This window comes from Pollicipes pollicipes, unplaced genomic scaffold (assembly GCF_011947565.3).
Source record: "Pollicipes pollicipes isolate AB1234 unplaced genomic scaffold, Ppol_2.1 Scaffold_4295;HRSCAF=5057_pilon_pilon_pilon, whole genome shotgun sequence".
In the NCBI taxonomy this organism is placed as follows: Eukaryota; Metazoa; Arthropoda; class Thecostraca; order Pollicipedomorpha; family Pollicipedidae; genus Pollicipes; species Pollicipes pollicipes.
The window spans coordinates 28,793,005-28,808,334 of record NW_023596461.1 but is presented as its reverse complement, the minus strand read 5'-3'; the positions used below and the strand labels follow the sequence as shown (position 1 = coordinate 28,808,334).

General features: G+C 49.2%; 1 protein-coding gene and 1 pseudogene across 1 annotated transcript; one reads left to right on the top strand and one right to left on the bottom strand.

Moving 5' to 3' along the window:
• Positions 1–2,129: 2,129 nt before the first annotated feature.
• Positions 2,130–8,328, bottom strand: LOC119097076 (ceramide-1-phosphate transfer protein). The gene is made up of 4 exons (XM_037220106.1): positions 8,165–8,328; positions 5,048–5,259; positions 4,499–4,674; positions 2,130–3,916 (listed from the first exon to the last, which is right to left on the bottom strand). Exons 1-4 carry the CDS (start codon positions 8,299–8,301, stop codon positions 3,785–3,787), a joined length of 657 nt encoding a protein of 218 aa, XP_037076001.1. The 5' UTR covers positions 8,302–8,328; the 3' UTR covers positions 2,130–3,784.
• A 5,550-nt stretch (positions 8,329–13,878) lies between these two features.
• LOC119097397 (integral membrane protein GPR155-like) overlaps positions 13,879–15,330 on the top strand; it is a 14,701-nt pseudogene continuing 13,249 nt past the window's right edge.

Here is a 15,330-nt window from a genome sequence, read left to right as displayed (position 1 = left end):
CGGAGCTGACCCCTGAGTGCTGATGTCTGCCTGGGCTGACCCCTGAGCGCTGGCGTCTGCCCTGGGCTGGCCCCTGAGTGCTGGTGTCTGCCCTGGGTGACCCCTGAGCGCCGGTGCTGCCCTGGGTTGGCCCCTGAGCGCCGGTGTCTGTCCTGGGCTGACCCTGAGCGCCGGTGTCTGCCTGGGTTGGCCCTGAGCGTGGTGTCTCTGGGCTGACCTGAGCGCCGGTGTCTGTCCTGGAAGTTCCGAGAGGCGTTGGTAGTCCACTGCCACCGCTGATGGCGGCCGTGCTTACTTAACGGACATGCACGCCTGCAGACTGCGGTGGCCGTGGGGTCTAACCCATAAATGAGTTCAACGCTACGAACAATGGCGACATGGAGCGTGATTGCTAAAGCTTCGCGGTGCGTGTTCACAAGCGCAATATTCGGAAGGCCTGGTGTTTGAAAAGAAACGTTGGAGATTTTCAAAGAAACAAATGTTCGGCATCCCATCGTTGGGCAGGCCAAGGGTTGAACGGGATGAGGCTTACGTAGATGTCTTTCATTTAGGCACGTTTCCCGCGCGTGCAGGATGCGGAATCAGGCGGTGCGCCAGCGGTGCTTGGCCGCGTGGGATCAGAGTCCCATAGAGCGTGTCGTCCTTGGCGTTTTTTTTTTTTTTTTGTCCGTAGGTGTTGGTCGATAGTAGATGTCAGCGTGATGTGCGGCCGTGGTTCGGGCACATCGGCGGTGAAGGATGTCACTGGCTCGCGATTAGGTCGGTTTGGGAGAGAGGGAAGCTTGTGTTGTGCTTTTCTTCACGAGAACGTTTTAAGGTCGGTGGTCGCTAGGAAAAGAAAATGTGTTTTACCTTGTGGGTGCCTGAAACCGTCTGTTCTTGGTTTTAAATGTCTGCCACTTCCGTGCATTTTAGTTAATTAAATGTGACTGACCTGTGCGTGACTGCCAGCAGCAATGACAAGGTCTAACGTCAGGGACCATGTATAATTGGACTTTACTGAATCCACGTCATCATCGTGGAATGGAACGTCGCTCAGGGACGTCCAAAATGTTAGCCGCGCAGCTGGGAAACCAGAGGCACAGTTCTCCATTCCCCCGCGGACAGAGGCGACGGCGGCACTAGAGCATATGGTAGTTCATGCGAATCTAGAATACTTTGAGGAGACTTTGTTTTTGTAAACTTGCGAGGATGCTATAAGCATGGATGTTTTCTATAGTCTGGTCTAAAGCTCCGATGGGTTCCACGAGCTCGGTCCTGAATGAAGTCGTCGGTGGCTGTGTAACGCGAGCTGGCCTGAGTGTCTTGGAATGCTTGCCTTGGACCCAGGCATCCTACGACGTTGTGTTCGTATGTCTTCAGTGTACGTGCTGTGGCAGTGGTGACGTTCGTCCAATACAGTATATGTCAGCACTTGCAGTCTGCTTGGGTTGAACGGAAATGGTTTCAGGACTTGCGGACGGAATAAGGGGCGTTGACAGCTGTGTAACACTGATATAAAAAAATCTGCTGACCAGCTGCGCTCTAAGATTATAGTCTGAGTTGTCAGTGTGCTCAGAGGTTATGGGTCTGAACGATTAGTAGCGCTCTGAGGTTATGGGTCTGAACGATTAGTAGCGCTCTGAGGTTATGGGTCTGAACGATTAGTAGCGCTCTGAGGTTATGGGTCTGAACGATTAGTAGCGCTCTGAGGTTATGGGTCTGAACGATTAGTAGCGCTCTGAGGTTATGGGTCTGAACGATTAGTAGCGCTCTGAGGTTATGGGTCTGAACGATTAGTAGCGCTCTGAGGTTATGGGTCTGAACGATTAGTAGCGCTCTGAGGTTATGGGTCTGAACGATTAGTAGCGCTCTGGTTATGGTCTGAACGATAGTAGCGCTCTGAGGTTATGGGTCTGAACGATTAGTAGCGCTCTGGGTATGGGCTGAACGATTAGTAGCTGTTATGGGTCTGAAAGTGAATTGCAACCATGTAACAGTCGCACGTTAACACTCTGCCGGAAGTAGGCGAGAGCACCGGCTGACCAAGGCCGGGTCACTGTTCTGTCTAGCTCGGAGATTCACGTCGGGGCAGTGCGTACCACTCCAACGCCACAGGACACTTCGGTCCTTCGGAACTGAACCCTCGATCACGGCCACATGTTTTATTCAGCGCCGCCTTCGACACAGTACATCGGGTTGCGTCTGGTGTGTTCTGCGCCTGCGCAGATGAGAGCGGCACACATTGGGTGGAACGACAAACACGCCTCGTCAATATCACATGGCTGGAAGGCGGCGGGCTCGAAGTGGTCCCACGTCGTTGCGGTGGCAGTGTCGACCATCGGTCCCCCGTGCGCCGACAACACGCGACCTCGCCGGACCACGCGACACATCTCAGCCGCCGCCACAGCTGTCGGCTGTCCGGCCGTGGACGACCCGTCGGGACGGTTCTCCGCTCCGCTCCATGGCAGCTACGGCCCGTCCAGTGCCCGGGGAAGCCGGCAGAGCATGGCGGGCGCCTAATTCGGCCGTCCCCATACATTCAACCGTGGGTCGCTTTCAACATGAGTGATGATAGGGGCGCGGCACGTTACACTGGCGACTAGAATGAGCGCCCGCGCGCCCACTGGAACGTAAGGCCAGGAATGTGTTCGGACGGGGTGGCTTGGCCGGTGGCGTCCGCGGCGGCCAAGTCATGGTGGGTCTGCTCTCGGCACCGTGCCCTGCTCCAGACTCCAGACACGGAATGGCCCCACCGGAAACAAGAGAGCGGGGGGCTACAGCTAATTGGACTAGTTGCTGTGCTGTGCTTTCGCTGTTGGAGGTGGCGGTGTACGCAGATGATACGCAGGCCATCTACACAGCCATTGATCCTAAGTAACTACGCAGCAGTCGCACACGAAGCGCTCCAATCGCATTACAGATGCCTCTGTAGTATGCTTTTCACGCGTCGCAGCACCGACTCTCGAAAGGCAGAGCCGAACTGACGGACAGCCTCGCCCGCGGCTTCCACATGGGAATGCTCCCTAAAGCACCGCTGGTGTAGGCACAGAAAAATGCGACACGCCAATAAAGCCAATGGTAATCCCTCCGCGCTCCGACAGTTTAACTTCAGGTCCTGGTTTTAGAACAACATAAGTTCTGGCCTCGTTGTCTCAACACAGTAACCAGGGTGCTCCGATTTCCTTTTTAGCAGCACAAGTCACGGGCGGAGGTTTGGGACGCGCTAGTCGCATGTGGAAACCTTCCCTGGCAGCGTAACGGCTGACAGCCTGACAGCCACTGCCTTTCGGGCCAGCGGCCAGCAACCCGTGTATATGGCCTACAAAATTTTGTTCAGAACACAAACAAATCTGTGCACACAAATATCTCCATAACTTTGCTTTACGCACACCCCAAAGCTCACCAAAAAAGGAAAACGAACGACAGCTAAAGACAGTCGGCATCCAAGAAAAACGCCAGCACCAGTAAAAATAAAAATAAACCAAACAAAACAAAGCCCGGCAAAAGTGACTTACCAAGGTAACGCCGAGACCCTCAATGAACACATCACGCGCTCAGCACTGCCAACAATGGCGTACCGACTGGGTTTAGCGCCATGACAGTACCCAACATCATGTCTTTAAAAAACGAACAGACGTGCCACCATATAAGCAAGATGGCTGCACCTTTCAAAGCTAAATAACACACGAGTAGTAAACGATAAGGGACCATACAAGAACAAAATACGACAAAACCCCGAGACTAAGTGTGGTCTAATCTGGCCTTCGCCCAGGAATCGGTCGGCTGCTTCTACCACAGAGCGCTAGGGTAGGTCGGCTAGTCCGTTGGCTTCGTACAATCCCTGCATGGTGTTGTAGACGTCCTGCATGGTGTCGACGCACTCCAGCAACGTGGCCTTGCCCTGTTCGCGCTCGGCCGGATCCTCACCGACCGCCTGCAGCAACGGCCGTCGTCGTCAGGGCCAGAGCCTCAGGGACCGGGCGGGGCACATGGCGCACCGCTGCCCACGGGCCGCCGCCGGCGGCGGCCCGCTGTCTGCTCGCGCGCGGCAGCAGACAGCGAACGCCACAACAGCGGTCAGTGCAGCTGGTAACGCGCCCATGTGTTGCAACGCGTCACACAGGCAGCCCCGCGTCGGCACAGCACGTGACGTCTCATGACATACTCGGTCAGGTATTGGTATTGGCACATTGGTGTACAAGTATATGCAGTCGACGCGCCCTTAAAACTCAATAACTCACCTTCTAATGGTCAGGTATAACGTTTACGTGTCTCATCAAGCCGAAAGCATCTTAAAAGTCAGGTAGCTGCTTTACCCCCCCCCCCCCCGAGCTTAAGTTTTACGCCTCTTCTCGTTTCCGCAGTTTGATACGAAATGTTCGATACCGTGTGATTTCTGATGATGGTCCGTGAGCCCTGATGTGGGAGAGCATCTGTAAAGCATTTGGCGCATCCCGGCACACGCGGCTGGGTGAGAGTTCCCCGACCAAACGACTGGCGGGCAACCGCGGCTCACCTTGGCGACAATGTCCCCGCGCGTGCCGAGCGTGTACATGGCGAGCAGGGCACCCTTCTGGACCAGCCAGGGATGGTGCACGGCCAGCGTGCGTTTGTACGAGTCCTGGCACACGGACGCCATCTTCTGCTCGTCGGCGCGGTCGTGCAGCTCCCGCAGAAAGTCGGCGATGAACGCTGCGGCCCCGGAGAGCGTGCCGTAAGCGGGGCGGGCCCGACTCGGGCTATGGCCCCGCGACTATCACGTGGTCGTTGCGGGTGATTGGCGTCAGGTTGCGTTTGATTCACTCGATAGTTATGGCAACCACAGTTAGATCAGTTCAGGTTTACAGTTTTGTCCGCCATTTTTTCGGCTGGTTGGCCCTGAGTTTTGGCAGACATAGAGACAAACTTTGGCGTGACGTCATGCAGCAGAATCAACAAAGTGTTCATGTCTGACGAATGGCTGATACAAAATGAGAACTTCAGAACAGTCTAGTACAACACATTAAGACGGTGAAGCACGGTCGGTACCACGAGCTTACAGAGCTGTGCCCATCAGCTGACTCACCGAGGGCCCGATGCAGTCGGAGTAATGTGCGACAACCGTTGCCAGCCTTGTCCGACTCGAGTATTCCGTTGTTCTTCTCATAATCCATCATGGCCTGGACGGTGACGTAGCTCTCAGCGGCGCCACTCTTTCGTAAACACTCCAGCTGAACGAGCTTCTGCTGCACGTCTGAGCCGACAAAGCCGAACACGGCACCGAGCTGGCCGAAAAACCTGTGGCGGTAGCTATAGATAACATCCGACGGTCTAAAAACAAAACGCAAATTTGGAAAGCCAACGCAAAAAAAAAACAGCAGTTGTGGTCGTGAAAACAGTGGCACTCATGTCAAGGATTCAGTGACAGAGCACTCCTTTTATTGTCATTGAGCTAGAGTTTTGCAAGTGTTCTCAGGACAGGGTGGAAGAATGGGCCCTGGGGCAAGAGCCACCCATTTCCATAAAGCTAACACAAAGCTTAGTGCTATGCTGAATGAAAGGAAGCAATGAAAGTCCTTGTTTGCCCCTGTCATTCCCCAAAGCTTAGCTACCACAGCATGATTTTAAAAAGGTGCACCCATTTTGGCAACATTAAAAGCAGCTTAAAAGATTGCACAATGCATTAGTACATCAAGCACATCGATGAAATTCACACAGCACAAAGTTCACACATGCTTTACAATCTGCCATAAATTACTCAAGCAATTGGCCAGTCTTATCACTTTGTTTTGAGTTTTTGCACATGCTTTACACTAACTCACACACCACTCAAAATTTTGCCACCCAGCACCAGACACAAATGTCTCAGCTGATATTCAACCACACAGGATTGTGTCAGCATGCTATCAATCAGCTTGAATGATCTTCTCACACAATCTGTTATATCTAATTGATTAGTTGCTATTTAGCATGAATCATCTTTCATTTATTTGTCTATTAACATGGCCTTAAATATGTGATAAGTGCAGCTGGCTGCCACAAAATAATTGACACTTGGATAACAAACTGCACCCAATTAGAAACCAGCTACTGTTCATTGCTGCAAAATGACCTCATCACTTTCTTATCACAGTGCATTGCTTACCATGTGCCTTCCAAGCATGCTTTTATGTTTCACTACAAAAATTAATTGTATTTATTCTTAAGTTTCACTGCATTTGGGATCAGAGCATACATTAGGCTAGCCCCTTGTATGGACACTGACTCTACTTCCCAAGTGATCCAAACTGTGAGATAGCTTTGAGCCAGTTGTCAGTCGAACGGCCAACCCACCAAAATGATGCAGGCACAGGTATCACGGGCACAGACCGAAGGCTCCCTTTTGGATGCAATTCCACTTAAAGACCCACAATATGAGCATTAAAATGTGTCTCACATAATGAGGGGTAATACTGGTGCATTTGCAGATCAGCAGATACCATGATGTTAGGGTACATGATCATATAGAACACAGCCTTCTATAGATGGTCATGGTAAAATATTCCATGCCACAAATGAGATATGACAAACAACCCCAGTAATGCCTGGCAAAATGAAAAACATGTGCAAAGGATCATGGCAAGTTAAGATTGTTACAGAATCACATGGCCATTCATGTAAATTGAAATGCAAAAGTTCACACAAAAAATATAGGATATATAGGATACAGGTAAATGATCACCAGTAATAAAGATTGTATTGGAAGAATTGCATAGTCAGACCCTTTATACTGAAACCATAAGATCATGGAAGATGGACTAAGTCTGTGATAAAGGTTGTACAAGTCTGATGAAAGATGCTATCTCAACACACATGGTGCAGGTTTAGATGGACAGAGGTAAGGTGCATAATTGCACCAAGCAGAGCCAAGACTGCTGCGAATCTCTAGAAAATACAGCAACATAACTGGATAGTGCTCAATATTTAGTTGTGAAGGCTTCATGCCTCCCCTTTCCACCATTTATTCAGCTTGTGCTGTACCCTGTAGCCCAAATCTGAAAGTCAACTACAACACTGATTTTCTTGAACCTTATATGAAATATAATGGTTATGGGTTATGGAGGGCTGCTAGGTTATTTTGTCAGTGAATTGCCAATTGTGGGTGAACTGAGGCATACCAACAACCTTCACATAGCCAGAATTTTGTCCAGGAGAAAGCTGAATATAGCCAATGGGACCCTTTCAGCCAAAGGTGCCTCACATTGTCACCAGAAAAGCTCTTTTTTAATTCAGAAGAAATCTATGGGCTAAGGGTTTCCTCTTTCATCAAGGCTCCTGTTTATATTTTGAAAGCTTTTGGGGACACCCTGCAAAAAAGCATCCAGCTCAATAAATACTGACATGATGTCAGCACAATGAGGTTAGAGCCTCTGTGCACCAAACCAGGGCAATGCCAAACTGAACTTAATTTTCCAGCTATTATGGAGTGCCCCAATGTTTTCAAGTTTTGGGGCACTCCTGCTTGACATAGCCTAGCAACATCATAGTTCTTTGAAACATTGGCTCTAAATGTGCTGACATTGGTGGTGAATGCACCAATCTCTGGGCTTATGCATTTACATCATGCATTCACTGAAATTGTTGCTGGGGTGTTGCTGCTACATGGCCATGTACCCCATTAAGTATATTGCCTGCAGTCTGGCCTCAGGTGTGTTAAACTACCAGAAAGTACTAGTATCATGCTGTCATAACTCATCAGCAGTAACATATACACTTTGGAGACCCACTGACATTGAATGATAACAACTGACCATAATACCAGCTGACACCAGCCTCCTGGATTGCAGCATTGTATGGCATATACTACCACATGGACCAGTTTCCACCATTCAGGGTGTGGTTAGAAGGAGCTAATTTAGAACAGGAACTTTGTGCATGTGGTTCCTATAGGTGCACCTGTACATTATCAATGTCTCTTCTTTGTAAAAGGCTCCTTACTATATTCATACTGAGCAGGATTCATGCAGCACCAGACAACAACAGAATCACACTGGGAATGCACCAGGCAAACATTTACATTCCCACCAGGGTCACACATAAGAGCATGGCAATTTATAGCATGAACAATATCCAAATCATGTCACCAACATAAGAATAACTAAGCAGCTCATTAAATGGATCAAACATTGAAAAACCATAGGCATTTTTGATGGTTGGTGCTCACTTGTGCAGTTCATGATAGCCAGCTATATAACCCTCCAGAGTCAGGGAACCCACGTTGTCTTCTCTGCATTTCTTGAAGTTGGCGAGCACCTTGGCAATATCGAACTTGGTGTCTTCAACGTCCTTTTCGCCGCTCATGATGAGCTTTTAGACAACAAGTTTATCGATGAAAATCCCAAAGAATGAGTGCCACGTTCTCAAAAATCCTTATCTTAATCAGCGCCGGGAAACCACCTCAGCAAGCACGGGCCTCAAAAACAGGGCGGACCGGAGTGCTGCGCCGATATTGCTGCATCAACGTCGTTATCGGTAGTCTTGGGCCGTTCGATTAGTCGTCAGCACGTTTGTTACCACCAATCACGGTCCAATATTTTCCCACCGTTATGTCACGTGACCACAACGTAAGGTCACCTGTGACGTCACGCGCCGGCTGACCATGCCAGAATTTTTTTGCCCCGTTCGATCTGTCGGCAGCATGATTGTCAGCTGAAATGCGGGACGTCATGCGTGCTGACGTAGCGCCCGATACATAGATATAGCTGCGTTTCGATACGTGAGCTGACGGGAGTTTTTTTATACTTTGCTTCCTTTCTTCCCTTCCTTTTACTTCAGACCACACACCAATTCTGGCTTACCGCCAGCCATGACCCAATAGCTACAAAGTGGTGTTTGGAAGTGTGGGTTCTGTTCCAGTATTGCCATCATCAATCCCATTCATATATTGATAGCTTTGGTCGATTTTTTTTATTTATTTACATTTCTTCTCCCTCACCTTAAATGTTCGCTTAGGCCGCGTTCGATCTGTCTTCAGCACATTTGCCAGTACCAATCACGCCCCAATATTTGCCCTTCGTCACGTCACAGGACCACAACGTCACGCAGTCTGTAACATCACGCGAATGCTGACGATGATATCAGGATATTTTGTCAGCCTGTCAGTATGGAGAGAAAGCGCTACCAGATTAAGATAATCACTCTGTCTGAAGCGGGAGTTTCATTTGGGCCCCGTTCGATTCGTCGTCAGCACGATTGTCATCTGGAATGCGGGACGTTATGCGTGCTGACGGTGCGTTCGATGTGTGGGCTGGCGGGAAAGTTTCTAACGCAAGAGCTACCACACCAAATTCCTGCTTCAGGGTGCTTTCTTAATCTGGTAGCGCCTTCTCTCTACGCTGACGGGCTGAAAAAATCCTGACATGATCGTCAACCGGCACGTGACGTAACTGGCCACGTGATTTGTGGTCACGGGACGTGACATGGGAAAAATACTGCGCCATGATTGCTGACAAACGTGCTGACGACAGATCAAACGCGGCCTAGGTAGCGAGTACGCTCGGTGTGGTGGGGCTGCTTATCTCTAATTTGGGGGGGGGGGGGGGGAATGCGACGTGAGATGGACAAGGTACCTTACAAACAAGACAAGGTAGATTACACACAAGAGTAGCCATGAAAAGGAGAGTGACAGGGGTTGGTGTCGTGTGTGGTTGCGTTACGTAGTAAAAATTGATTGAGTTAAAGGCTGCGTTCAATCTGTCGTCAGCTCGTTGTATTCGCCCTACGTCACGTCACGTGACCACACTGTCAGTGGCCTGTTACGTCACGCATCGGCTGATGATGATGCCAGGACTCATTGTCAGCACGTCAGCATGGAGGGAAAATGTTTCTACATAACAAAATCCCTCTGACTGAAGCGGGAGTTTATTTGGTGACTTTTGTGTCGGCGAGTACGTTTGGTAGGGCGGGGACACTTGCCTCTAATTTTGTGGGAAATGTGGCGCGAGATAGACAGGGACGAAATTGAAATGCCAAGAGTAGCCGTGAAAAGGGGAGTGACAGTGATTGATGTGGTGTGAGGTTGCGTTGCCCAGTAAATTTACAGTGTTATAGATAATAACTCTTAAAGCGAGAGGGAAGAAACTTAAATGAATTGAAAATGGGAGGAAGTATTTGACACACGAGTGGGCGATCAGATGTTAGTAATACCAGAGCAGAAGCCGCACTTCCCAACACCAGTTTGTACGCAGTATGTCGGCGGTAAGCCAGAGTTAAGGTGTGGTCTGAAGTAAAAGGTAAAGTAAGAAGAAAAAGTAAAGTTAAAAATCTTCTGTCAACCCATGCATCCAACGCACCGTCAGCACGCGTGGCGTCGCGCATTCCAGGTGACAAACGTGCTGACGACAGATCGAACGGGGCCCCAGCGTTAGTGTGTGAACTGGAGTAAAAGAAAAAATTAAGAAGGGAGGGTAAAGATTAAAAACTTTCTTGTCACCCCCACACATCGAACGTTTCCCGACCACGTGTGACCTCGCACATTCCAGCTGACGATCGCGCTCACGACAGATCGAACGGGACCATGGTAGTGCTTGTGTCGCTGACAACGCATGAAACGGGGGCATAAGCAAACACACAAATGAGAGAGAAGAAATTAAAATGAACTAGAAATGGGAAGAAGTACTCAGCATACGGATGGGATAGCTGATGGTAGTACCAAAACAGAAATTACGTTTCCAAACACCACTTTGTACGTAGTGTGTCAATATCGGCGGTAATCCAGAGCTGGTGTGCAGACTAAAATGAAAGGCAAATAAAGAATGAAAGCAGTAATACAAACTTTCCTGTCAGCCCTCACACCGAACGTTCCGTCAGCACGCCTGGCGTCGCGCGCTCCGTGCTAACGACAGATCGAACGGGGTCAGACTTTTTTGTCAGCCCGTCAGCATGGAGGGAAAGCGCTACCAGATAAAAAGTCACTCTGACTTAGCGGGAGTTTGATTTTGTAACTGTTGCGTGGGCGAGATAGTGGTAATGCCGGAGCAGCTGAAGCCACACTTCCAAACACCACTTTGTACGCAGTGTGTCAGAGGTAAGGCAGAGAAGTGTGCGGTCTGAAGTAAAACGTGAAGGAAGAAAGGAAGGCAAAGTTAACAAACTTTCCCGTCAGTCCACACACCAAACGCACCGTCAGCACACACGCCGTCACGCATTCCAACTGACATCATGATGACGACAGATAAAACCGGGCCTTACTATGTGGTCTGAAGTGGAAAGTAAAGGAAGAAGGGAAAGTACAATTAAAAACTTTTCCGTCAGCCTACATATCGAACGCACCGTTATCACGCATGGCGTCACGCATTTCAACTGACAATCGTGCTGACGACAGATAGAACGGGCCCCTATTATTACAATGGTAGGAGAAGAACTGCCCAAGGCCGCGTTCGATCTGCTACCAGCATGTTTGTCAGCACCAGTCACGGCCCAGTATTCGCGCTACTTCACGTCACGTGACGGAAAAGTCATGCGGCATGTTACGCCATGCTCCGGCTCACGACGATGCCGTGATTCTTTGTCAACTCGTCAGCATGAAGAGAACCCAGCCAGCATTCCCAAATGGGGCCCAAATGGTTTAAACGTGGGGCAACTGGGTTAATGTGGACACGGGCTGCAGGTGGCCTTTTAACTGGGCTGCAGCTGTGTCCCACATGGGGCGCCCACATCATTTCATATTTTCGCATGCACCAGAACTGTTCGTGCCTTGTACTGTCACGTCGGAATTTATCACGTCAGGAAGAAATAACTTATCGGGAGGGAATACTTGCATTGGTGATACCCATGGGCGTAGGAACAGGGGCGGCGGGGGGGGGGGGGGGGTTTCAGCGCGCCATGGCCCCCCAATTTTCAAGGTGGGGGGGGGGGGGGGCAGCAGTGTTAACTGCCCCCTCCCCACTTTTCAGATTAAGGTTGTGTTAAGCTCGCTTTTGCACCGCATTTAACTATACATGCCTTGACTGATACATGACTTTTACACAATGTCACCAGCGTGCTGAAAAACGATGGAGAGGAGTTACTCTCAATTCCCGACCACTCGACTGGAAGCGTACATCTGCACCAGGGCCAGATCTCGGGGCTCGACATCTTGCGGCGAAAAGGTCAAGCTCGAATGCATAGCGACAGCGATGGCGCCATCATGGAGGCCAAGCCTGCGTTGGAGCAAGTCCACCTCCGCTACGACTATTCCGCCAAGGTCGCGGCCAGCTGAGCCGATGCGGGACCTGACCGGACCGGAAGCGTGACCTGACCTGACCTGACCTGAGTTGAGCTGAGCTGCGGGCGGTTGATGCATGTTTACGGTTCTGACCGCCACTGGAGAACTCGCAGGAGTGAACCTTTATACACATGCCAATTTACCTAGTTCACCAGCCATGTTCCTCAAGAGGCTTCATCTTTTTGTTTGCTTATTGGCATCGTTCAGTGTCACGGCCACAGGCCGACACCAGGCGGCCTGCTGAGACTGCATCGCCGGGCGTTCAGGCTGTTGTTGCTAGTTGCGTCGCGTACGTTCAAAAACCATATTGCAAGTTTTTTTTATCAGCAATCAATTCTGACTGAATCTTGAGCATTTTGAGACGAGCATGGATTAGCCATGTCAATACAGGTTGAGGACCCTTTCATCTCCAATCTACGTTCAAAGATTTCTCAATATCTCTGAGGAAAACGGAAAAACACGGCACTGGAGCCTGTGTGACAATTATTGGACCACCTTTGGCGATCAGGGATGTTGTTGCGTCAATGAGGGTCCCTGTGCTGATCCGGGGCCAACTGCGCGGGTGAGAAGGCCTCCCGTGTCAGGGAGGGGAACATTGTAATATGATATATCGTTCCAATGGCCTACGGATCGACCGGGAGATCCCGCCCCATGTCGCTAGAATGACAGCCAGAAGACGCTTCGCGATGGGACGGGGTGGCCTTTCAGCTCTTGGCCGGAACCGGTAATGGGTCTTTGGTGCTCTACTCAAGGGGCTCCTTGGCCGGAAGGAAATAAGGGGCATCATTATTGCTAAGTGGGGTAGAGGTCTCATTTTTGTTGAATAGAGTAGGTGGAAATGAGTTCTAAAAAAAAACGAAAAAGGCTGTCCCATGTTTGCCTGAGAAAGTTTATTATTCGAAATGGATTAGTGAAAAAGTGCATCAAAAGGTTTGAACATGCCCCCCCCCCCCGCAACCTCGAGAGTAAGGACAGCGATAGTCTGGGTTGCAGCCTCCGTAAAACCGAACGGCGGCGGCCACTGCAAGTGCCACGATACGCGGGCGCCGTGTTAATCTGTCTTTCCTGAGACAAATTTAATAGCTACAGAAACACGAAAAATAGAGAGTCTACATTACTCCTCCAGTTCCACCACCAGATTCCAGCACCACTTCGCGGTGCTTTAACGGCCAATCCGTCCTTATCATCAGTCTAAAAATCGCACACGTTGAAACAGGCGCCCAGGCTGCCTGTAGATATAAGGTTTGGTGTCCTGAAGCGCTCAAAGGTACTTTTTTCAGAAGCATCATCATTTTCGGCCATCCGTTGGCCACGGCTCAGTATCAGCTGTTGAGTCGATGCTGCGCGGCATACGGAGACTGCAACGCCTGGCGTCGAAGTTTTTTAACAAGATTTGCGAGTACGCACGCTCAAAATCACGTCACATAACTTTTATTACTAACCGATTAAAGTGTTTAAAGGTAATTATTTCGGAACCGTTATCATTTTCGTCCACCGGTGGACCATGACGAAAAGTTAACCACTGATCTAGCGCTCCCCGGACTGTGGAGACTGCAGCGCCTGGTGTCGAGGTTTTTGTTGTGAAGATTTACGTGCGCACATATTAAAAACCACGCTATATAAATTGTATCACTACTTGATTCTGACCAAATACTAAACATTTCCAGGCAGACATGGCTTGGTGATGTCAATACATTGTTGACCACTCGATCTACAATCAAAATTTTCATCCTCAAATTTCGACCAAACATATGGCTCTACAATTTACCTTCGCGGTGTCCTCAACGTCTGCAGAACGCAGATAAATACTATGAAAAAGCGTTTTAATTCTATCGGTTTAGAAAGATTCTACTAAGCCATTGGAAACGCGATAGCGGTGATTTATTCCATAAGGTCGTTAAACACCTGATTTCTGCAGTTTATTGACCTTTACACGCGCTCGGGTGGGGGTCAAATTGGTTCGCCCCCCAAAGGTTTTTACAGAATGGTTTCCAAACGGTGCGGCGCAGCTGCGCACTGTTTTGCATAGCTTAAGGCAATTGAATAGCGGATCGTTTGGCATCAAAAATTAGATGTACTTCGTAAGGTCGCTGGCCTATGGCAGGTCAAAGTCAGACCATGGTTTCAGCGAAGTCAACTTCTAGGGAATCGTTCAATCTGATGCAACAATGGAATGTTTGACGAAGCCATTCATCTCTGAGATGCTTTCTTAGGCAACGTAAATATTTAATGGGCAAATAAGTTGGCCTAGGGTCAGGTATAAAGGTCAGACCAAGGTAAAAAACAAACTGTTTTATTACTGTAGGGCTTGCTGCATGGGATAGTTTCTGGTGCTTGTTTCGAATTTACTGACAGCAGGAACCGTTTATAGGTTATATAAACGGTATAACCGTATAACAGCAGGAACCGCATTATACATTTTCCATAGACTTGTTAGAGGTCAGAGTAGACCATCGACCTAAAACGCCCTGGGTCGACATTGTCTTTTGGAAACACTGCCTGCCGTAATCTTTCTCGCTTATTCAAATGCGGAACTCAGAGCAGTCTTGTATGATTTTGGTCAACATGCCCTTCGATAGATTAAACAAGGTTACTGACCTTAACTGAACATGAGACCTTTTGCTTAGAAACAATTATTTATGTTCTGGGGCACTTTGGAGACCAACCTGGAATTTGACTTTGTTTGCCCTTATTTGACCCGAAATTCATGACTTAGGCACCTTAAACTTTGACCTAAGTGAGTTCACGTACAGTTCAACACACCCTGTGAATTTGGTGTCTCTAGCTCTCTTAGTTACCGAGACCTCAGGGGGGGGTCAAATTGCCCCCCACCCGAGCGAAAGTCATCTAGCAGGCCAACCGGGCGCGTGTTAAAAATGCAAACAGAATTGATTTCACGGTAGCATGCGGTTGCTGTTCTGGTGACAACGCAAAGATAACAATGAAACGAAGAAAACCGTTTGTTGTTTGGGCTCCATGTTGGATCCAGATGGGCTGCCTATATGTTACATACGCCATAAAGCTGCATATGCACAATTATGTGTATATGAATTGTATTTATTGTTTTGAGTCTTAACCATATTGTGTACAATTAAATTAGATGTGCCACCTCCATGCTCACGTCC

Coding starts and splice junctions, on each gene's coding strand:
- LOC119097076 (XM_037220106.1), bottom strand. CDS start 8,301: ATGAGCGGCGAAAAGGACGTTGAAGACACCAAGTTCGATATTGCCAAG. Junction 5,260..8,164: donor GGCTATCATGAACTGCACAA/GTGAGCACCAAC, acceptor CTACCGCCACAG/GTTTTTCGGCCAGCTCGGTG. Junction 4,675..5,047: donor CCGACTGCATCGGGCCCTCG/GTGAGTCAGCTG, acceptor CCGGGGCCGCAG/CGTTCATCGCCGACTTTCTG.